Below are 24455 nucleotides of genomic sequence, written 5' to 3'. Positions count from 1 at the left end.
TGAGAATGAATCTGAGTGAGAATGAATCTGAGTGAGAATGAATCTGAGTGAGAATGAATCTGAGCGAGAATGGGTCAGAGAGTGAGAATGAATCTGAGTGAGAATGAATCTGAGTGAGAATGAATCTGCGTGAGAATGAATCTGAGTGAGAATGAATCTGAGTGAGAATGAATCAGAGTGAGAATGAATCAGAGTGAGAATGAATCTGAGTGAGAATGAATCTGAGTGAGAATGAATCTGAGTGAGAATGAATCTGAGTGAGAATGAATCTGAGTGAGAATGAATCTGAGTGAGAATGAATCTGAGTGAGAATGAATCTGAGTGAAAATGGGTCAGAGAGTGAGAATGGATCTGAGCGAGAATAGGTCAGAGAGTGAGAACGAATCTCAGTGAGAATTAATCAGTGAGAGTGAGAATGGATCTGAGTGAGAATAGGTCAGAGAGTGAGAATGAATCTGAGTGAGAATGAATCTAAGTGAGAATGAATCTGAGTGAGAATGAATCTGAGTGAGAATGAATCTGAGTGAGAATGAATCTGAGTGAGAATGAATCTGAGTGAGAATGGGTCAGAGAGTGAGAATGAATCTGAGCGAGAATGAATCTGAGTGAGAATGAATCTGAGTGAGAATGAATCTGAGTGAGAATGAATCTGAGTGAGAATGGATCTGAGTGAGAATGAATCTGAATGAGAATGGGTCAGAGAGTGAGAATGAATCTGAGCGAGAATGAATCAGTGAGAGTGAGAATGAGCCAGTGAGAGTTATTGATAATCAGAGAATGGGTGAGAATGATTGGGAAAGAATAAATGAAAGCCACTGATCTGACTCTTCGGGAGAGGAAGGAGAAATGGGGGAGATTAAAAGGGAGGGGAAAATGTGATTGAATAATGGATGGAGAGAGGGAGAGAAAGTTTAAACCTTTCTCACCAGACTGAGTTTGCCCCTGGCCCCCTTGCCCCTCGGTGGGCCTCTGGTGGGGCGGGTAGGATTACAGTCCCGCTGGGGCGGCGAGGACAGTTTTCCCTCAAGCTGTGGCCAGTGCGGGGGGCGCTCCCCGGGACGTGGGGCTGCCGGAGGGGCGGTTGGGCGGTTCGAACGTGCGGGGAAGGAACGTTAGTAAGTGTTCAGCAAACAACAACCCGGTCTCGTCCGGGACGCTCTGGGACAGAGGGGACAGTAACCCCTAAACCGGGGGGGGCGGGGGGGGGGGGGGAGGAATTCACAGACGGGGCGGAGATAGGGGTAACGGGGTAACCCCCCTAACCGCCCCCCCCCCCCCCCCAAGCGCAACAACACACATCTATGGTGTCCTCACCTGCAACGAGTCGAACCTGGGTCTCACTTCAGCCCGTCTGGAGGCTGAGAATCGCCAAGACAGCGCTGCCTTTGAGAGGGCTGCCACAGTTGTGATGATGTCCAGGCCGGATACACCGCAGACAGCAACATTGGAAGTCGCTGAGTTTCTTTGGCATCAGAGTGTGGTATTTTATCAGTGAGACCTGAATTGCTAACAATAGGCTCTGCTTAACCAAAGTCAGATCCTGCAATATTTTATTGGCTTCTAAAAAGAACATTTTCAGGTTTCTGCTTGATGCATGTTGATGATTTCTTATGGGGTGGTACTGAAGAGTTTAGGGCAGCACGGTAGCATAGTGGTTAGCATAATTGCTTCACAGCTCCAGGGTCCCAGGTTCGATTCCCGGCTTGGGTCACTGTCTGTGCGGAGTCTGCACGTTCTCCCCGTGTGTGCGTGGGTTTTCTCCGGGTGCTCCGGTTTCCTCCCACAGTCCAAAGACGTGCAGGTTAGGTGGATTGGCCATGATAAATTGCCCTTAGTGTCCAAAATTGGCCTTGGTTGAGTGGGGTTACTGGGTTATGGGGATAGGGTGGTGTGGGCCTCGGTAGGGTGCTCTTTCCAAGAGCCGGTGCAGACTCGATGGGCCGAATGGCCTCCTTCTGCACTGTAAATTCTATGAAACTATGAAGATTCTGATCATGTGGACAGGATTAAAGAGCAATTTCAGATTGGGAGTCATGCTTCTGGGGCTATTAAATATATTGGTTTAGACATCAAGCAGAGTAGGCCTGGAATAGCTCAAAAACAGCAATCATGTTTCGAGAGCGTCGCTCCCATTCCAATAAATCATCACAGAAAGATGGAGTTACATCTATAGAAGAAACAGGGTAGTTGCAGAGCTTAATTGGTCACTTGAATTGGTTATGGATTCGGACAAGACTCAATGCTAGTTTTTTTCTTGCATTGGAATTAAGCACTATGGTGAAACAGTCTGTAGAACATAGAATAGAGAAAAATACAGCACAGAACAGGCCCTTCGGCCCACAATGTTGTGTTGAACCTTTGTCCTAGATTAATCATAGATTATCATAGAATTTACAGAGCAGAAGGAGGCCACCCGGCCCGTCGAGTCTGCACCGGCTCTTGGAAAGAGCACCCTACCCAAGGTCAACCCCTCCACCCTATCCCCACAACCCAGCAACCCCACCCAACACCAAGGGCAATTTTGGACACTAAGGGCAATTTATCACGGCCAATCCACCTAACCTGCACATCTTTGGACTGTGGGAGGAAACCGGAGCACCCGGAGGAAACCCACGCACACACGGGGAGGACGTGCAGACTCCACACAGACAGTGACCCAAGCCGGAATCGAACCTGGGATCCTGGAGCTGTGAAGCAATTGTGCTATCCACAATGCTACCGTGCTGCCCTTAAGAACAAATTAATTTACACTATATCATTCTACCGTAATCCATGTACCTAACCAATAGCTGCTTGAAGGTCCCTAATGTCTCCGACTCAACTACTTCCACAGGCAGTGCATTCCATGCCCCCACTACTCTCTGGGTAAAGAACCTACCTCTGACAGCCCCCCTATATCTTCCACCATTCACCTTAAATTCATGTCCCCTTGTAATGGTTTGTTCCACCCGGGGAAAAAGTCTCTGACTGTCTACTCTATCTATTCCCCTGATCATCTTATGAACCTCTATCAGGTCGCCCCTCATCCTTCTCCGTTCTAATGAGAAAATGCCCAGCACCCTCAACCCTTCCTCGTAAGACCTACTCCATTCCAGGCAACATCCTGGTAAATCTCCTTTGCACCTTTTCCAAAGCTTCCACATCCTTCCTAAAATGAGGCGACCAGAACTGTACACAGTACTCCAAATGTGGCCTTACCAAAGTTTTGTACAGCTGCATCATCACCTCACGGCTCTTAAATTCAATCCCTCTGTTAATGAACGCTAGCACACCATAGGCCTTCTTCACAGCTCTATCCACTTGAGTGGCAATTTTCAAAGATGTATGAACATAGACCCCAAGATCTCTCTGCTCCTCCACATCGCCAAGAACTCTACCGTTAACCTTGTATTCCGCATTCATATTTGTCCTTCCAAAATGGACAACCTCACACTTTTCAGGGTTAAACTCCATCTGCCACTTCTCAGCCTAGCTCTGCTTCCTTTCTATGTCTCTTTGCAGCCGACAACAGCCCTCCTCACTATCCACAACTCCACCAATCTTCGTATCGTCTGAAAATTTACTGACCCACCCTTCAACTCCCTCATCCAAATCATTAATGAAAATCACAAACAGCAGAGGACCCAGAACTGATCCCTGTGGTACGCCACTGGTAACTGGGCTCCAGGCTGAATATTTGCCATCCACCACCACTCTCTGACTTCTATCGGTTAGCCAGTTTGTTATCCAACTGGCCAAATTTCCCACTATCCCATGTCTCCTTACTTTCTGCATAAGCCTACCATGGGGAACCTTATCAAATGCCTTACTAAAATCCATGTACACTACATCCACTGCTTTACCTTCATCCACATGCTTGGTCACCTCCTCAAAGAATTCAATAAGACTTGTAAGGCAAGACCTACCCCTCACAAATCCGTGCTGATTATCCATAATCAAGCAGTGTCTTTCCAGATGCTCAGAAATCCTATCCTTCAGTACCCTTTCCATTACTTTGCCTATCACCGAAGTAAGACTAACTGGCCTGTAACTCCCAGGGTTATCCCTAGTCCCTTTTTTGAACAGGGGCACAACATTCGCCACTCTCCAATCCCCTGGTACCACCCCTGTTGACAGTGAGGACGAAAAGATCATTGCCAACCGCTCTGCAATTTCATCTCTTGCTTCCCATAGAATCCTTGGATATATCCCGTCAGGCCCGTCGGACTTGTCTATCCTCAAGTTTTTCAAAATGCCCAACACATCTTCCTTCCTAACAAGTATTTCCTCGAGCTTACCAATCTGTTTCACACTGTCTTCTCCAACAATATGGCCCCTCTCATTTGTAAATACTGAAGAAAAGTACTCGTTCAAGACCTCTCCTATCTCTTCAGACGCAATACACAATCTCCCGCTACTGTCCTTGATCGGACCTACCCTCGCTCTAGTCATTCTCATATTTCTCACATATGTGTAAAAGGCCTTGGGGTTTTCCTTGATCCTACCCGCCAAAGATTGTTCATGCCCTCTCTTAGCTCTCCTAATCCCTTTCTTCAGTTCCCTCCTGGCTATCTTGTGTCCCTCCAGCGCCCTGTCTGAACCTTGTGTCCTCAGCCTTACACAAGTCTCCTTCTTCCTCTTAACAAGACACTCAACCTGTCAACCATGGTTCCCTCACTCGACCATCTCTTCCCTGCCTGACAGGGACATACATATCAAGGACACGTTGTACCTGTTCCTTGAACAAGTTCCACATTTCACTTGTGTCCTTCCCTGACAGCCTATGTTCCCAACTTATGCACTTCAATTCTTGTCTGACAACATCGTATTTACCCTTCCCCCAATTGTAAACCTTGCCCTGTTGCACGCACCTATCCCTCTCCATTACTAAAGTGAAAGTCACAGAATTGTGGTCACTATCTCCAAAATTCTCCCCCACTGACAAATCTATCACTTGCCCTGGTTCATTATCAAGTACCAAATCCAATATGGCCTCCCCTCTGGTCGGACAATCTACATACTGTGTTAGAAGAGCTTCCTGGACAGACTGCACAAACACCACCCCATCCAAACTATTTGATCTAAAGAGTTTCCACTCAATGTTTGGGAAGTTGAAGTCACCCATGACTACTACCCTGTGACTTCTGCACCTTTCCAAAATCTGTTCCTCCACATATCTGCTACTATTTGGGGGCCTATAGAAAACTCCTAACAAGGTGACTGCTCCTTTCCTATTTCGGACTTCAACCCATACTGCCTCAGTAGGCTGATTCTCCTCGAACTGCCTTTCTGCAGCTGTTATACTATCTCTAATTAACAGTGCCCCCCCCCCCCCCACCTCTTTTATCACCCTCCCCAATCTTATTGAAACATCTATAACCAGGGACCTCCAACAACCATTTCTCCCCTCTTCTATCCAAGTTTCCGTGATGGCCACCACATCGTAGTCCCAAGTACCGCTCCATGCCTTAAGTTCACCCACCTTATTCCTGATGCTTCTTGCGTTGAAGTATACACACTTCAACCCATCTCCATGCCTGCAAGTAATCTCCTTTGTCAGTGTTCCCTTCCCCGCTGCCTCACTACACGCTTTGGCGTCCTGAATATCGGCTACCTTAGTTGCTGGACTACAAATCCGGTTCCCATTCCCCTGCCAAATTAGTTTAAACCCTCCCGAAGAGTACTAGAAACCTTCCTCCCAGGATATTGGTGCCCCTCTGGTTCAGATGCAACCCGTCCTGTTTGTACAGGTCCCACCTTCCCCAGAATGCGCTTCAATTATCCAAATACCTGAAGCCCTCCCTCCTACACCATTCCTGCAGCCACGTGTTCAGCTGCACTCTCTCCCTATTCCTAGCCTCGCTATCATGTGGCACTGGCAACAAACCAGAGATGACAACTCTGTCCGTCCTGGCTTTTAACTTCCAGCCTAACTCCCTAAACTCGTTTGTTACCTCCACACCCCTTTTCCTACCTACGTCGTTGGTACCAATGTGCACCACGACTTCTGGCTGCTCCCCCTCCCCCTTAAGGATCCTGAAGACACGATCCGAGACATCCCTGGCCCCCGGTGGGATGGGTGGGGGGAGATGGGGAGGGGGAGATGGAGATGGGGAGGGGGAGATGGGGATGGGGAGGGGGAGATGGGGTGGGGGGGAGATGGGGTGGGGGGGAGGGGGAGATGGGGTGGGGGGGAGGGGGAGATGGGGTGGGGGGGGGATGGGTGGGGGGAGGGGGAGATGGGTGGAGGGGAGGGGGAGATGGGTGGGGAGGGGGAGATGTACCGGGGAGGGGGAGATGGGTGGAAGGAGGGGAGATGGGTGGAGGAGGTGGAGATGGGTGGAGGGAGCGGGAGAGGGGGAGATGGGTAGGGAGAGGGGGAGGGGGAGATGGGTGGGGGAGGGGGAGATGGGCGGGGGAGGGAAGATGGACGGAGGGAGGGGGAGATGGGTGGGGAGGGGGAGATGGGAGATGGGTGGAGTGAGAGGGAGATGGGTGAAGGGAGGGGGAGATGGGTGAAGGGAGGGGGAGATGGGTGGAGGGAGGGGGAGATGGGCGGGGGGGAGGGGGAGATGGGCGGGGGGAGGGGGAGATGGGTGGAGGGAGGGGGAGATGGGCCGGGGAGGAGGAGATGGGTGGAGGGAGGGGAGATGGATGGGGGAGGGGAGATGGGTGGGGCAGGGGGAGATGGGCGGGGGGAGGGAGGGGAGGTGAGCCGGGGAGGGGGAGATGGGCGGGGGAGGGGGGGGAGATGGGCGGGGGAGGGAGGGGAGATCTCTGTTCTGGGGGCGGTCCCCGGCCGCTGGGAGGAGTCTTGTCCGGAAGCCGAAGAGAATGTTACAAATCGAGGAGAGACAGAACATTCGGGTCGGTGCGCGGTGGAGAGAGAGAGAGACAGACTGAGGATTCAGCTCAAACATGGGGGTAAAGGTGGCGATATTCGGCTCCACCGGGATGACAGGACTCGCCACCCTGCCGCAGGCAATCGCTGCAGGTGAGAACCGGCCGCAATCCTCCAGGGAAACTGACCAGTGAGACCCGGGAAACTGACCAGACACTGACCAGTGAGACCCGGGACACTGACCAGTGAGACCCGTGAAACTGACCAGTGAGACCCGGGAAACTGACCAGTGAGACCCGGGAAACTGACCAATGAGACCCGGGAAACTGATCAGTGAGACTCAGGAAACTGACCAGACACTGACCAGTGGGACCCGGGAAACTGACCAGATACTGACCAGTGAGACCCGGGAAACTGACCAGATACCGACCCGGGAAACTGACCAGTGAGACCCGGGAAACTGACCAGACACTGGTCAGTGAAATTCAGGAAACTGACCAGACACTGGTCAGTGAAATTCAGGAAACTGACCAGACACTGACCACTGAGACTCGGGAAACTGACCAGTGGGACCCGGTATTCTGACCAGTGAGATTAGGGGGGGGGGGGGGCAGACGTGGTCAGCAAGGGCAGCTTTCCTCAGTTGCAGTTTGGGGATCTAGTTAAGTGGGTAGTTAAGTGGACACTTTCTTATTCTCTGGCCCCTCTTTGCCCAGTGTGTGTGTGTATGTGTGTGTGGGGGCGGGGCGGGGGGGGGGGGGGGCTAATATTAATCAACCAGCGAGCGAGTCAAGGACATTCGGCCATTTCTGGCGCTGAGGGAACAGTTCCTCTGTGTTGACGTTAAATTGCGCAGATATACTGCCAGACAAGATGGAGTTTAGACTCCCTGTGCTGGGTGAAGTTTCCTTTCCAGGACTCCATTCTAATTTGAAGTTCATGATGGGACATTAATTTACATTTTCAGTTCTTACGTACACACACCGACATGCATAGCTCCTGTGTGCAGTCATGGACGTTTGAAAAGAGTGAGGAGTTGTATTTACACAGCCCCTGGACGTCCCAAAGTGCTTTACAATCACGGTCTTATGGTCCTGGACCAATGGGGGGGGGGGGGCGGGGGGAGGCAGTTGGGGGCTCCCCTTGGAAACCACGTCTACCTGAGAGGGCAGACGGGGCACGGTTTAACTTTTGAACTGAAAATTGGCACCTCTGACAGTGCAGCGCTCCCTCAGTACTGCACACACACACTGGGAGTGTCAGCTCGACATGTTGCGCTCAAATCCTGGAGCATTGCCGCTCCCCACCCCTCTTCCCCATTCCCCTCTCTCTCTCCCCTGTTCCCTTTCCGGGTGATGCCTGGGAGTGGGGGGAGGGGAGGGGCACCAGGGCAGATGAATCCAAGTTGACCACTTAGCTGTTATCACAGTGGGCGGCACGGTGGCACTGTTGCTTCACAGCTCCAGGGACCCAGGTTCGATTCCCGGCTTGGATCACTGTCTGTGCGGAGTCTGCACGTTCTCCCCGTGGGATTGCTCCGGTTTCCTCCCACAAGTCCTGAAAGACGTGCTTGTTAGATGAATTGAACATTCTGAATTCTCCCTCCGTGTACCCGAACAGGCGCCGGAGTATGGCGACTCGGGGATTTTCACAGTAACTTCACTGCAATGTTAATGTAAGCCGACTTGTGACACTAATAAAGACTTTTTTTAAACGATAAGGACACACACAAGGGAAATCAAGTTTGGACCTCTCTTATGCAAAGGATGGAGGTTTTATGGCGCAGTGGGTTAGCCTCCCAGCTCCGGGTTTGTGTCCCGCCCCAGGAATGTTTCTGACCATTTAGCAGGCCGAGCCTCAATGTTGTCCAGATCTTGGACGGCCAAGGAAGGTGGGTTTGTAACATGGCCGACCCGCCAAATTCTCCCAAACACGCCAATGGCTGGTGGTAAGAGTGGGACAGACTCCCGTCAGCCATGCTTGATGTGGAGTAGGGCCCTCGAGCTGTAAGCCCCTGTCGACAGACTAGTGACCTAATCCGGGAATAACGAGCCATGCAAATGAACAAATGTCTGCCTGGGTGTGGGGAGAGAAATGGAATTGGGAATTTGCAAAGGATCATTGATGCCCGATCAATTGTTAATACTGAAATGGAGAGCTTTTCGTAAACCAAAGGTTTTTAAGGGATATGGGTTAGCCATGATCTCATTGAATGGTGAACATGCTTGAGGGGCTGAATGGCCTCCTTCTGCTCCTATTTTCCTTCCAACATTTCCTCGATCGACTGGAAAGCACCTCGGGACATTCTGCAAGGAGCTATCGAAATGCAAATCCCTCCTTTTCCGTCGGCGAAAAAGACATTTGTGCAACTCGGCTGACGACCTTCGGCCCAATTGTTGGTTCCTCTCCGCCTCTCTTTGCTGACTCGCGTTGTGTTTTTGCTGACTCGTTCTCACAAGCATTGCCGCTCATTGGCTGGTTCCTTCCTTGATCAAACAACGGCCTGCAGCTGGCAGATAAGTGAAGGGGCTGCTGGTTTCACTTTCCTATCTCCCTGTGACAGGGAGGGACTTTAATCAACTCGAGGTCGGGTGAGGGGATGGTTGTTAATGATTGCAGCATTATAGTTCCAATTGGACCTTCTCCGATACTGCCACACAAGATGGAGTTTACACGTCAGTGTCTGAAAAGCAGGTAGACCTGGACAACATTCGGGCTTGGTTCACTGAGTGGTCAGAAACATTCATGCCACGAAAGGGTCAGGGAATGACCATCCCCAATAAGAGGAAGTCTGACTTTCTCTTGATCTTCAATGGCATGTCCATCGCTGAATCCCCCACTATCAACATTCTGGGGGCTGAGATGCTTACCGTTGATGAGAAACCGAACTGGACCAGCCATATACATGTGTCTACAAGAGCAAGTCTGAGGTGAGTAACTCACCTCCTGACCCCCTGAAGCCTGTCCACTATCTACAAGCTACAAGTCAGGAGTGTGCTGGATACTCACCACTTGCCTGGATGGGAACAGTTCTAACCCAGCAGCCTTCCGAACAAAGAAGCCCACTTGATCAGCATCCCACCCCCCACCTTACACATTCACCCCCTCCACCAACGGCACTCAGCAGAATGTGTACCATTTACAAGATGCCCTGCAAGACTGTCCAAGCTCTACCACCTAGAGGCATAGCAGCAGCAAGTGCTTGGGGACAGCACCGCTGTCAACTTCCCTCCATGGCGCACAGTATCCTGACTTGGAAATATATCAGCCGTTCTTTCATGGTCGCTGGGTCAAAATCCTGGAACTCCCCTCCCTAACAGCACATTGGGTGTACCTACACCACAGGGACTGCAGCGGCTCAAGAAGGCGGCTCACCGCCACCTTCTCAAGGGGCAATTAGGAATGGACATTGGATGCTGTCCTTGCAAATGATGCTCACTTCCCATGGGCAAATGAAAACATTTGGATGACAGATCAGTGTGGGAGGAGTCCAAAGATGGGGCAGGTTAGGTGGATTGGCCATGATAAAATTGCTCCTTGGTATCGAGGGATATGCAGGTTAGATGGGGTTATGGGGAACAGGTGGGGGAGTGGGTTGGTGCAGACCTGATGGGCTGAATGGTCTCCTTCTGCACTGTAGGGATTCTATGAATTCCTGCTACGTCTATCAAGTGAGTCAAACCTGTTTCAGAAAACAGGCCTTTCCTCAATCTGGGCTTTTTGTTAAACAGTGCTGTTATATTGAAGGAAGCCAGCTAGTGAAAGTTAGAACTGGAGTCAATCTTTATTCGGTATAACATTTATTAACAGAGTGAGACATTGCAGGCGTACACCTCCTACCTCAACCACACCTCAGTTTCCATCAGTACCCCCCTATACCTGTTCAAGTGAAACCTGACTGAGTGCTTTCCACTTGCATGCAATCAAATGTAATTGACACACATTCAACTGCAGAATGGCCAGAAGCTGCCAGATGTTCTGAGGCTAATAAGCATTTTCAGTGGGCAGATTCTAACACTTCACCTTCAGGAGAGTTTGGGAGGAAAAATGGGACCAGAATAAAACTAAAGGGTTGGAACATAGTGACACTGAAACGATTCCTAAACCCCCATCAGTTGTAGTTGATGACAGATGGAGTTAAAGGATTAAGTTATCTCTAACCATTGTCCCACAGGACCATAGGTATCTTGCTACATTACAGAGAGACATTAAAAAAAATAAAAATTTAGAGTACCCAATTCATTTTTTCCAATTAAGGGGCAATTTAGCGTGGCCAATCCACGTAGCCTGCACATCTTGGGGTTGTGGGGCGAAACCCACGCAAACACGGGGAGAATGTGCAAACTCCACACGGACAGTGACCCAGAGCCGGGATCGAACCTGGGACCTCGGCGCCGTGAGGCAGCAGTGCTAACCACTGCGCCACCGTGCCGCCCACAGGGAGACATTTTGACTACTCATAGCTTGAGGGGCATCACTCAGCAAGTGTGGAGAGGAGGCAGGACATCCATGGGTTACCATAGCGAGAACGGGGCTTGAACTGTGGTTTCATTCTGCATCACACTGGGGTTAAATTGTAGAGTAACACAATCCCTGAACATAAGGGGCGAAATTCTCCTACCCGCCCCGCCACATTTCTGCGCCGACCGGCCGGCGGGAGTCTCCGTAACACCGGCCGGTCAATGGGGTTTCCCATTGTGGGGCAGCCCCACGCCGTCGGGAAACCCCCGGGCGCCGGCAGAACGGAGACTCCCGCCGGCGGAGAATGACGCCCAAGGTGTCAAGGGAGGAAAACGCCCCAGACTTGAATTCAAGATAAAATGTGGAGGGATTATTCAGGGTGGGAATTATCCTTGGCCACTGTGGTTCCGACATCCGAATCATTCCCCACTCCACGTGTCCATTTTCTCATAGGTTACGAGGTCACCGTTCTGGTCCGTGACCCAGCCCGACTGCCAGCGGAATGCAAGGGGATAACGGTCATCGTGGGTGACGTCCTGAATAAGCAAGATGTCCAGAAGGCAGTCAAAGGTCAGGACGGAGTCATCGTTATTCTGGGAACCAGGAACGTCCTGAGTAAGTCTCTCTGCCAGGCTTTGGGACAGCTATGTGGAACTCACTACCATGTGGTGAGTAGCACTGATGAGCTTAAGGGGAAGTTAAATAAACATAGGTGGGTGGAAAGAATTGAAATATAACCTGATGAGGTGAGATGACTTAAAATAGGAGGGGGATTATCCAGAACGCCAACACCCAACATAAACCTATTTCTGTAGTGGGAATTCACTATCGCCCATAAGTCATCAAGGTTTCTGAAGTGCTAATTGGCAATAATCTGTCCAATGATATATTAAAAATATTTGGTCAGCACTTCACCTTCTCCATTATAAATTCCTATGTCAACATTGATACTAGAACCTTCCTATGTAAACTTGTCACGCTGTAATTACATAGTTCAGCCAGTGGAGGTGCTAACAGTGACAAGATTGGGCAGTTTCCTTTTCCTGTCCGTATGACTGATGACAGCTCGTTCAGAGAGCTGCTGTAGTTTTGTTTCCCTTGTTTCGGTGATGGGCCAGCTATCACTCAGGGTGGTGGGTGACCGACCGACTCCAACCCAATAGGGCCAGACCCTGGAAAGGCTTTAAGCCTCTGGTTGAATCCTTTGGATGGGCACCTGTATCCAACTCTATTTCCAGGTGATGGCCATTGATAGAGTGTTATCTTTGTCGGGGCAGCCTTAGGGGTGATGATGCAGTTTAGCTGCATTGTTTCGTCCTCTATGGGCTGATAAGACTTGCAAGGCCGGGGCCTGAGGAGGCTTTGGCTTCCGGCCTGGGCGGCAGGCATACTACTGCTCCTAGCAGCCTTGCCTGGGTCATGGCCTTTGGCCACACTTGCAGCAGCCGTGGGGAAACTCTCTGGGGAAGCCTTCTGGGGAAGCTTCCCTGGTACTTCTATGCTTATCTGCCTGTCATTTGAGATGCCGGAATGTCCTTGCTGAATGTTGAGTTGATAGTGGGTGAGGCCTTCACTAGAAATGCTGGATTTTCTGTATGAGGGGGTGTTCAACCCCCTTCCCAGCCTGAGAACGCTACTGACTATCATCCCTTGCAATTCTTGGGCCCCTTTCTCTGCCTTTCCCAAGGATACTGCTAATTCTTAAGCCGTCTTGAGGTCTAGGGTGGGTTATCATAGAATTGACAGTGCAGAAGGGTCTGCACTGGCCCTTGGAAAGAGCACCCACTTAAGCCCACACCTCCACCCTATCCCCGTAACCCCACCTAACCTTTTTTCGGACACTAAGGCAATTTATCATGGCCAATCCACCTAACCTGCACACTTTGGACCATGAGAGGAAACCGGAGCACCCAGAGGAAACCCACACATACACAGGGAGAACATGCAGACTCCGCACAGTCAGTGACCCAAGCCGGGAATAGAACCTGGAAGCAACGGTGCTAACCACTGTGCTACCGTGCTGCCCACTATGCTACTGTGCTGCCCACAATTTTTTTGGATCGCGACATTATTGATCCCACACACTAGCCGGTCGCGCAGCATCTCTGTCAGGGATGGACCAAACTCACAGTACTCGGATTACGGACGGCTTTGGGTCACAATGGTTCTTTCCTAGATCCACAAGCTCGTCAAACGATTTAGCGTCAGGGGCTGCAAAGTAAGTTAAACTCTTAACAATGCTGAATGTCGGGGCCCCACATGCAGTTAGAAGGATTACTTTATGTCTGGCATCCCCTTCTATGCCTTTGGCGCAGAAGAAGTAGCGCATACGTTTGGCCAGTCCTACACTGCATCAACGGCCGCTCCATACAGAAAATCCAGCATTTCCAGTGAAGGCCTCGAGTTTCCCAAACAAGGGCATTTCCGGGTTTTTCTTTTTGCTTTGTTTCTTACCGGATCTGTTGTTGGAGAGTTTCGAAAGGGGTGCTCCAAATCCCGTGCTTGATCCTTGTCGCCAATGTAATAATTCTACGAAGTGCGGATTCAAAGGCAAACAAAGCCCCTCCCCCAGCTCACAAAACAAACGTCCCGGCCCAGGACTATCGGGAACTCCTGGTCTGGGAGCTACATTTAAAGGTCACGCTTTGAGCCCCAGCCCGCTCACCACGGGAACCCGTATTCTACGAAGCCCATGGGGCGATCAATCATCGTTTTCCCCCATGGCCCTCGTGAGGATTATCACACTGAACCTCTGGGAGTGTAGTGCCTATAAAAAAAGCTCTTGGACTTGAAATCTTGCGGTAAAAGCTTGTTGGTATGTCTCTGCCTCCCACAGGCCCGACTACAATGATGTCCGAGGGAACCCGGAACATTGTCGAAGCGATGAAGGCCCACCACGTGAGGAAGGTGGTGGCTTGTATGTCAAGTAAGTCAAAATAAAGGACGAAACTCTGGATTTATATAGCACCTTTCACAACATCTGGATATCCCAAAGCGCTTTAAAGCCAATTTTGGACTGTAGCCCCTGCTATAATGAGCTGATTAGCTTACGAGGCCATTTCAGAGGGACAGTTAAGAGTCAACCCCATTGCTGTGGGGTCTGGAGTCAAATGTAGGCCAGACCGGGTAAGGACGGCAGATTTCCTTCCCTAAAGTGAACAAAGTGGGGGGGGTCGCCATTACTGAGACTAGCTTTCAATTCCAGATTTTATTAATTGAATTTAAATTGTGCATGCTGCCACGGTGGGGTTTGAACCCATGTCCCCTGGGCATTACCCTGAGGTCTCTGGATTGCTAGTCCAGTGACATTACCACTGCGCCACCATCTCCCCCCATTTATGATCAGATATTGTTGGTCGAGGAATAAACATTGCCCAGACTACCAAGAATAACACCTTGGTGGTTCTTCTAAAATGGGGTCTTTGAGGGTCGATTAAACCTCTCGCCGTAAACGTCCGGCGGTTCTGACAATGCTGCACTCCCTCACTGGCTGACACTTTATTCACTCATTTTGCCTTCGCAACGGTTGGCACTCAGCCATTTGATGGTGTTTAACACCATATCGAAATGCCTAAATTGGGAGTTTTCCCCCTCCCCTGCTGCCTCTGCGATTCGGACTATTGCAGCAAGGGTTACTTAACATAGAATCTAATGGCCGACCAGTGCCTTAACAAGGAGGCAAAGAGAGTCAGAAAACCGTGCATGTCAGGAAAATATTCAGATAGCCATCCGGAGAAGCGTTATTCAATCTAATCGCAGCATGGACGATTCAGCCTTGGATCACACACCTATATTTCCGTTTCGAAGGCCTTGGTGGTGGAATGTGTGGGTTCCACAGACAGGCATGAGCATCTCCTAATCTATTATCTCAGGTCCATGACACCGTCTTCATGGGTTTTCTAAAAAAATTCCCTCGTGAGATGTGGGTATTGCTGGCTAGACCAGCATTTATTGCCCATCCCTAATTGCCCTTGAGAAGGTGACGGTGAGCCGCCTTCTTGAACCGCTCCATTTGGTGTAGGTACACCCACAGTGCTGTTAGGGATTTTGACACCCCCCCCCAGAACTAGGGGTCACAGCCTCAGAATAAGGGCTAAGACATTCAGTGGAGATGCCAGCGTTGGACTGGGGTGAGCACAGTACGAAGTCTTACAACACCAATCATTCCCCTGAGGAAGGGGCAGCGCTCCGAAAGCTAGTGATTTGAAACAAACCTGTTGGACTTTAACCTGGTGCTGTAAGACTTCTTACTGAGCCATTCAGGACTGAGATGAGGAAGAACTTGTTCTCTCAGAGAACTGTGAACTTGTGGAATTCTCTCCCACAGAAAGCAGTTGGGGCCGGTTGGTTGGATATACTCAAGAGGGAGCTGGACGTGGCCTCTGCGGCTAAAGGGATCAAGGGGTATGGAGAGAAAGCGGGAGTGGGATACTGAATTTGCACGATCAGCCATGATATTGAATGGTGGTGCAGGCTCGAGGGGCCGAATGGCCTACTCCTGCACCTACATTCTATGTTTCTATGTCTATGTTACCATGATACCGAAGGAACATCGATGCCTTTCCAAGTCAGGATGGCTTGCGGCTAGGAGGGAAATCTCCAGGAAGCGATGTATGACCTATTGGGATACAGTTACGGAGGTTCTGACTTGCATCAGGGTAGAGTTCCAGAGGATCTGATTCTGTCCGGGGTAGGGTTCCAAGGTCGCTCACAGCTGCTGGGCTGGGGTTCCAGAGATAACTGATGGCCCAGCTGAGATCAAGCCACTTACAGAGCACGGGTAAAAAGGTTGCGATCTTGTGGCATGGCGGGGGGGCCATGTACCACACAGGGCTAGGGAACATGGCAGGATTGGGCGGGGGGGGGGGGGGGGGGGGGGGGACGACAATATATCCGAGCTCAGCGAGGGCAGAGGAAAGATGCGGCCAGTTGATGTGACATTTCCACTTCTGCAGCGTTCCTGCTATGGGATGAAGCCAAGATCCCGCCACAATTGCTGGAGTTGACGAAGGACCACCAGAGGATGTATGAAGTACTGAAGAAGTCTGAGCTGGATTATGTGGCTGTATTCCCACCTCACATTGCCGGTAAGATCATCTTTACTACGCTAGACTACAATTACTGCGGATCACAAGACAGTGGCGTCTGAAGGGGAGGCACGGTGACACAGTGGTTAGCACTGCTGCCTCATAACTCCAGGGACCCAGGTTCGATTCCCGGCTTGGGTCACTGTCTGTGCGGAGTCTGCACGTTCTCCCCGTGTGTGCGTGGGTTTCCTCCGGGTGCTCCGGTTTCCTCCCACAGTTCAGAGACGTGCAGGTTAGGTGGATTGGCCAGGATAAATTGCCCCAAAATGGTTGGGTGGGGTTACTGGGTTAGGCTGGAGGCGTGGGCTTAAGCAGGGTGCTCTTTCCAAGGGTCGTGCATTCTAAATGGGCTGAATGGCTTCCTTCTGCACTGTAAGGATTCTAGATATAATCTAAATGAAGCCTAATGGTGTTGACGATGGAAGGTTCTGATAGCGCAGTCACAGAAAGATGGTTCTGATTGGTCAGTGAGAATAAACCAGAGGTCATGGGTCGAAAATCACTGACAAAAGATCTAGAGGGGTGATGGGGAGAAATGTTTTCACACAGAGCTATCCGGGCCTGGGATGCTTTAACTGAATAGGACATTTTAAAAGGGATTTGGACAGGTACTTGAGGATGGCGAACTTGTAGGGTCATGAGGAAAAACGGAGGAGAGTGCTAGAACTGAGCACAACTGCTCTTCCAAGGAGCCAGCAGGGGTTCGACGGGCCAAACACCCTCCTTCTGTGCTGTAGGTTTTTATAATACTGATATTGGAGTATGTAATTAACCTTTCTACCGTCTGGTGCCCCCTGGTGGCTGAGATTATATTCCACAGGTTGTTGTACAATTTAATTTAGGCCACCAGGTGGCATCAGTCTCTATGGTTAAACCCAATACGGTAGAGCAGATTAAATTCTGCTATAAACCTCTAGTGGCAGTTTGAAGTTAAAACCACCTTCCACAGCCTCAGCACCAGCTTTTTTCAAACTTTTTTTTCCCAGGACCCACTTTTGGCAACCACCAACCTTCGGGACCCAGGCCAACCGACCTTCGCGACACACGCCCATGTTCGATTACCTTTTAATGAGTAAGAGGAGCCAGCTCCTCTTCCGGTTCAAAGAAGCAGAGAGCAACGCACATATCAGGTGCAAACTTCAGCCAGTTGCTTTGTGCTGTCTTCGTCTTTGTGAAAACGGATAATTCAACCTCATATGTAGGTCATCGTGATGGGCAATAGCAACAAAATGCTTGTTTTACTCAGCACTAGATACTCCTGGGAGTTGCTACCCCAGAATGCTGACAGCCTCATGGGCTTTTGCCGTGTTTTTAATGTGCTATCACGGGTAAACTGATGCAGCATAATCTTTTAATTTGGAGTCAGCTGTAAGTTAATAGCTGATTCTGGGGTCTTAACCTCCAAAGGTATTTTTCACACACCACTTCTCTTTCAAATTCTGAAACTTCTCTCATTTGCCAGTACTTCCCTGCGTCTAGGGGCAGCACGGTAGCACAAGTGGATAGCACTGTGGCTTCACAGCGCCAGGGTCCCAGGTTTGATTCCCCGTCGGGTCACTGTCTGTGCGGAGTCTGCACGTTCTCCCCGTGTGTGCGTGGGTTTCCTCCGGGTGCTCCGGTTTCCTCCCACAGTCCAAAGACGCGCAGGTTAGGTGAATTGGCCATGCTAAATTGCCCTTAGTGTCCAAAAAGGTTAGGTGGGGTTATTGGGTTACGGGGATAGGGTGGAAGTGAGGGCTTAAGTGGGTCGGTGCACTCGATGGGCTGAATGGCCTCCTTCTGCACTGTATGTTCTATATTCTTAACACACATGGGATTTGCCTCCCATTTGCATTGTCACAATTGACAAAACCATACCTCAGGAAATCATCTTTATACTACTTTCGTCCGAGCTAAATTTATTTTTTCAGGGCCGTTAACCAGAGACTCTTGAACTCTTAACACTACTACTGCTCTGTTCTGCCCTGGACACTCCTGAGCAGTGCTCTCTAGCAGTTTCTGTTGTGAGATTCTCTCCAATGGGTAATTTGCTTATTTAGGTCTCTGGCCATCTCTTACTTTTAAAAAAAAACATTGATCGTCACAGTTCACCTGCCTTCTTACCAACAGCCACAAAATCAAGGCGACTCTGTTCCCTGCTTTGGTGTCAAAACGCCTCCCTGGACGGGGCTTCACCTCAATTCTTTTTTTTGTACAATTTAGAGCACCCAATTCAATTTTCCAATTAAGGGGAAATTTAGCGTGGCCAATCCACCTACTCTGCACAACCCTGGGCCGTGGGGGCGAAACTCATGCAAACACGGGGAGAATGTGCAAACTCCACACGGTCAGTGGCCCAGAGCCGGGATCGAACCTGGGACCTCGGCGGCGCGAGGCATCAGGGCTAACCCACTGCGCCACCGCGCTGCCTCTTCACGTCAATTCTACATGCCGGGGACGTGACCTACTGTCTTTGCCGGAAGACTCCAAGCAGCCTAAAAGGAGGCAGAGGCCGCAATTCCCCATGTAAAAGCTGGTAGTGGCAGTTCAGCCCTTCTCCAGCGCTCGGGACCATCATGGCAACGGCAGGACCGATCGCTCTGTGACCCTCCCAAACCCACCCACAACCCAGCCCGCGGGTCATGACCCTGTCCCCGACCATTTCATGGCTGATTCAGTACATTTGTGAGATGTGATCACAGTTGTTATTTGGGGCCAGGCCGTTCTGTTTCCTGCCAGAAACAGCAGCGGAATGATGAATTTATTGATGCCGATTGAGGGATAAGTCTTGGCCACTCCCCTGCTGTTCTTTGGATGGTACCGTGGGATCTTTCACATTCACCTGAGGGAGATGGGCCCCTGGGTTAATGTCCCATTCAAAAGACAACACCTCAGTTTGTTCTCTCTTCTCAAGCCGCTGGAGTGGGATTTGAGTGCCGCGTCTTGTGACTTAAAGGCGATGGTGTAACCACTGCGTTGCAGACCCTAATTCCCAGCAGACAATCTACACTGGATTTACAAAGTATTTGCAGCACAGAAACAGGACATTCGACTCAACTAACCCAACGCTGCTGTTCATGTTCCACACGAGCCTCCTCCCTCTTCACCTAACTCATGAAATAGTATCTGTCCAGCTTCTCCTTAAATACACCAGTGTCATTCACCTAAACTACTCCCTGTGGTAAGTTCTACATTCTCAGAGTCATTGAACTTTACAGCACGGTAAAAGGCCCTTTGGCCCATTGTAGTTGTCCTAGCCATCAAGCAGGTACCTCTCCGTTCTCCAGCACTTACGTCCGTCGCCTTGTGTGTGCTACGGTGTTTCAAATCCTTATCTTACCATTCTCTGAGTAAAGAGGTTTCCCCTGAATTCACTCCTGGATTATGTTATGTTTATAGATTATAGATTTTACAGTGCAGAAGGAGACCATTCGGCCCATCGAGTCTGCACCGTCTCTTGGAAAGAGCACCCTACCCAAGGTCAACACCTCCACCCTATCCCCATAACCCTGTAACCCCACCTAACACTAAGGGCAATTTTGAACACTTAAGGGCAATTTATCATGGCCAATCCACCTAACCTGCTCATCTCTGGACTGTGGGAGGAAACCGGAGCACCCGGAGGAAACCCACGCAAACACTGGGAGGATGTGCAGACTCCACACAGACAGTGACCCAAGCCGGAATCGAACCTGGGACCCTGGAGCTGTGAAGCAATTGTGCTAACCACTGTGCTACCATGCTGCCATGGCACTCTTAGAAACATTTTCCCTATCAAACGTTTTCAGAATTGTAAAGGCCTCAATTGGGGGTGGCACAACGATTGGCACTGTTGAAAGCGCCAGGGACCCGGTTTGGATTTCAACCGTGGGTCACTGTCTGTGTGGAGTTTGCACATTCCCCCCTTGTCCACGTGGGTCTCACAAGCACAACCCAAAAAGATGTGCAGGGTAGGTGGATTGGCCACGCTATGTTGCCCCTGAATTGGAAAAAAAAGAATTGGGTACTCTAAATTTATTTTAGAAAATGTATTTAAGCTTAATCATTGGGGGGAGGGCACGATTTGTGAACAAGCCCGATTTCAATCCTGCGGCTCACTGAGATGAAGGAGGGCCACTCATGCGGCCCACTCAATGGCCGATAGGTTGTGTCATCTGGCTGTTCTGCAATGGAAGGCATCACAGCTGATGCCCATTGATGATCACCCGTCAACCACATCTTGCATTTATGTAGTGCCTTTAACGCCTTTTCCCAAGGTGCTTTTCAGGAATGTTATCAAACAAACATTGGCATTGAGCTACACGAGGAGATTGGACACACAAGGAGGCAGATAGATAGGACAGGTGGTCAAAGATTTCAAGTTTTTAGGCACATTTTTAAGAAGGAAAGTGAGATGCAGAGTCACATCAGGTTGGGGAGGGATGTCAGTTTTATTGCGTTGCTCTTTGGGAGCTCTCACTAGGAAAGCCACGTTCTTTGTAACAAATACCCAGGAAAATTATCTCAATGTGGTTTACTGCAGCACTGTTTTGATGCAGATTAATGCAGGAAATAAATTCTAATTGGGATGAAATCAAGGCTACATGTGCAACCAGAAATTCTCCCTCATTGTATCATCCCTATCCTGATATTCTATGTGTCCTCTGTTGTTGAAAACTCACCATTATTCTTAGAAGTCCCCCTATACCAAAAAGGGCCGACATTCTAAATGGTGAACAGGGATTCTCACTCCCTGACTCTGATGCAGGCTTCGGTGGGTGTTATTCAGGTCAAACTATATTTTCAAGTTATCCCCCGGTATAACTCATACCTTCACCGAAGATTTCATCTACTTACCACTTAGTCACATCGATCCTGGGTCTCGCATTGCGAAGTAAAGTAGACTTTGGAATAACCACTATTTCAGGTTAAATTAAGTTATTTTATTATATTTTTTCTTCTAAAAGCTGCAATTACTGTCTTTACAGAAAGGTAAAAAGATCTTGCTTCTGGTTGGTTGAAGGGACCTTCAGGCCCAACTTGACAATCAATCTTCTTTAAAGTCTGGTCTTCATTAGATGTATTCGCTGGTTAGCTCGGTTGCTATGTCCCGTCTTTCCCATGTACCAAGCTATGAGAGCTGGCTCTGCTGGCTGTCTCTGAGCTGACTCTGCCTCCTCTTTAAATTCTGGTCTTCCTTAGATGTATTAGCTATTTTAGCTCGGCTGCTTTGCCCTGTCCCTTTCCCATGGCCGAGCTGACTGTAATCTGATCCTGAGCTGCTTGTTCCTTCTCTGCTTCTCCCCTCTCCCTCTGAGTTCTGATAGTTCCTGCTCTGGTCTCTGGGTTTATATTCTCTTTCTAACAGTTATTAAGTTTTTATGACTTTATTGTAAAGTAACTTTTATTTCACTTGGATTATAAAAAGTATCTTTGATCTAAACATTCTAATACAACTAAGTATTCATTTTGACATAACCTCACCTCTCAGGTCTCTGATTACATTGTTTCCTTTGTGATATTCAAAAATGCTTTGGTTTCAATAGGGGTGTGAATTTTGGTTTGGTTCCTGTCATTTCTATAGTTTTATTTTCCAATTGTGCCCTTATCTCATAATTTTGACTTTGATTTTAGCTTTAAATTATGTTTCTCGTAGACTGATAGTCTCCAGTTTTCTTTAATTTACTTGGTGTTAACAGAATTTCACACCTAGAATTGTCACCAAATTCATCCTGAACCTCATCCTTTCCTTTCCAGCTGCTTACTAAGATAGTTAGTTTCAATGAAGGTGTGAGCCATTGTTTTTAGCTTCACACAAAAATCCTGTTTGTTTTGTTTGCTAAGCCTGTTTGACCAAGGCTAGCTGCATTTTATAATCGTGCTCTTTGCAGCTGCTGTTAACCCTTTGTGGAATCTTTCCCTGTATCCTCTCATGTTTCTCTCAGACCAGATATTGCCAGACTTCCATGTTTCAAATATTATCAATTACACCTCTCTCCTAATTCCTGCTTGCATCCTATCCCAATATTTCTGTTTTAATCCTCCATATCCCAGTATTAATTTTTGGCTTCCCTATCCCGATATTCCCATGTGTCCATTTTATCCCAATATTCCTGTTTTTATCTTCCCAATCGGTGTTCCTTTTTATCCTTATCCTGATATTCCTATCGCTGTTCTCCTTTTCGCAGTGTGTTCCTGTGTGTGTTCTCCCCACTTCCGATCTCCCATTGAGCATTGCTTGCTTTATTCCTGTCCATAGATGAACATCCTCTGACTGGGAATTACGCCGTATCAGTTAATGAACGAGGAGGGCGAGTCATCTCGAAACACGACCTGGGGCATTTCTTTCTCAAGTGCCTGACAACTTCGGAATATGACGGGAAGTTCATCTGCCCGTCTGGAAACTACACGCATCCGTGACAGCAACGAGGAGCAGGGAATGGGCGGCGCTGCTCCGCGCCCTTTAATTATCAGGACTGAGGATAATAAATTATGTCAACCCACAGCTCCCCTCGAAGGCTCCTGTGGCCCCTGAATGTTGAAGCGGGTCAGTGTTCAAATCCAATGTGGACTGACCAGGAAATCCCAGGTTCAGCCTCAACAAGCCTGGAAAGGGGGGGGAGGGGGGATGAGCAATTTATGTCCTTGCTACTGGTTGAGGAATAAATTGCCAGAAAAGCAGTGAGAACTCAGCAGTTATTCTGATTTATTTTTCTAAATCTCTCCTGATTTCTATCCAGTGACCACTTTTGGGAGATCAGATGGGAATAAAGAACAAAGAAAAGAACAAAGAAATGTACAGCACAGGAACAGGCCCTTCGGCCCTCCAAGCCTGTGCCGACCATGCTGCCCGTCTAAACTACAATCTTCTACACTTCCTGGGTCCGTATCCCTCTATTCCCATCCTATTCATGTATTTGTCAAGATGCCCCTTAAACGTCACTATCGTCCCTGCTTCCACCACCTCCTCCGGCAGCGAGTTCCAGGCACCCACTACCTTCTGTGTAAAAAAACCTGCCTTGCACATCTCCTCTAAACCTTGCCCCTCGCACCTTAAACCTATGCCCCCAATAATTGACCCCTCTACCCTGGGGAAAAGCCTCTGACTATCCGTTCTGTCTATGCCCCTCATAATTTTGTCGACCTCTATCAGGTCGCCCCTCAACCTCCGTCATTCCAGTGAGAACAAACCGAGTTTATTCAACCGCTCCTCATAGCTAATGCCCTCCATACCAGGCAACATCCTGGTAAATCTCTTCTGCACCCTCTCTAAAGCCTCCACATCCTTCTGGTAGTGTGGCGACCAGAATTGAACACTATACTCCAAGTGTGGCCTAACTAAGGTTCTATACAGCTGCAACATTATTTGCCAATTCTTATACTCAATGCCCCAGCCAATGAAGGCAAGCATGCCGTATGTCTTCTTGACTACCTTCTCCACCTGTGTTGCCCCTTTCAGTGACCTGTGGACCTGTACACCAACATCTCTCTGACTTTCAATACTCTTGAGGGTTCTACCATTCACTGTATATTCCCTACCTGCATTAGACCTTCCAAAATGCATTACCTCACATTTGTCCAGATTAAACTCCATCTGCCATCTCTCCGCCCAAGTCTCCAAATAATCAAAATCCTGCTGTATCCTCTGACAGTCCTCATCGCTGTCTTTAAAATGTATTTGTGTTCCATATATCCCTGAGGAATCTGCTTATCCACGCAGACACCCTTCCAATTCAACTTCTGCCCTTACATCAATATCTTCCAAGGGAAGTGACTGTTAACTTATTTTGCTTCATCATTTCAAAGTTCTCACTGAATCCACACTAGTCTCGGCTGTTCACTGATGATGTGACCTGACCAGTCCTGCCACTCTGCTTTTGGAGATCTTCAAGGTGATTAGATATGACTAGTCAAAGTACTTGCTACAACACACTTCACATTTCCTCGGCCAATGCTCATCCCTAACCATGTGGTATTCAGTCATTTTACCTGCTCAGGAAAATGCTGTATTCACCAGGCTCTGATCAAAAAACAGCTTCCAAGTCTCCAGGAAGATTTCCTTTTCAAAAAAAATATTTTATTGAGGCATTTATGTGATAAATTTTAACAGAATACACAAACATACACCA

The 24455-nt window shown here is 49.1% G+C and overlaps 1 protein-coding gene across 1 annotated transcript; it reads left to right on the top strand.

Annotated features, from left to right (window-relative positions):
• The first annotated feature begins 6798 nt into the window (after window positions 1–6798).
• On the top strand, window positions 6799–23018 carry blvrb (biliverdin reductase B). The gene is made up of 5 exons (XM_072490171.1): window positions 6799–6973; window positions 11735–11896; window positions 14118–14207; window positions 16237–16368; window positions 22586–23018. Exons 1-5 carry the CDS (start codon window positions 6898–6900, stop codon window positions 22744–22746), a joined length of 621 nt encoding a protein of 206 aa, XP_072346272.1. The 5' UTR covers window positions 6799–6897; the 3' UTR covers window positions 22747–23018.
• The last annotated feature ends 1437 nt before the right edge of the window (window positions 23019–24455 follow it).

This window comes from Scyliorhinus torazame, chromosome 25 (assembly GCF_047496885.1).
Source record: "Scyliorhinus torazame isolate Kashiwa2021f chromosome 25, sScyTor2.1, whole genome shotgun sequence".
NCBI lineage: Eukaryota > Metazoa > Chordata > Chondrichthyes > Carcharhiniformes > Scyliorhinidae > Scyliorhinus > Scyliorhinus torazame.
Note: the sequence above shows the minus strand (reverse complement) of the source record. Positions and strands in the feature narration are given on the sequence as shown.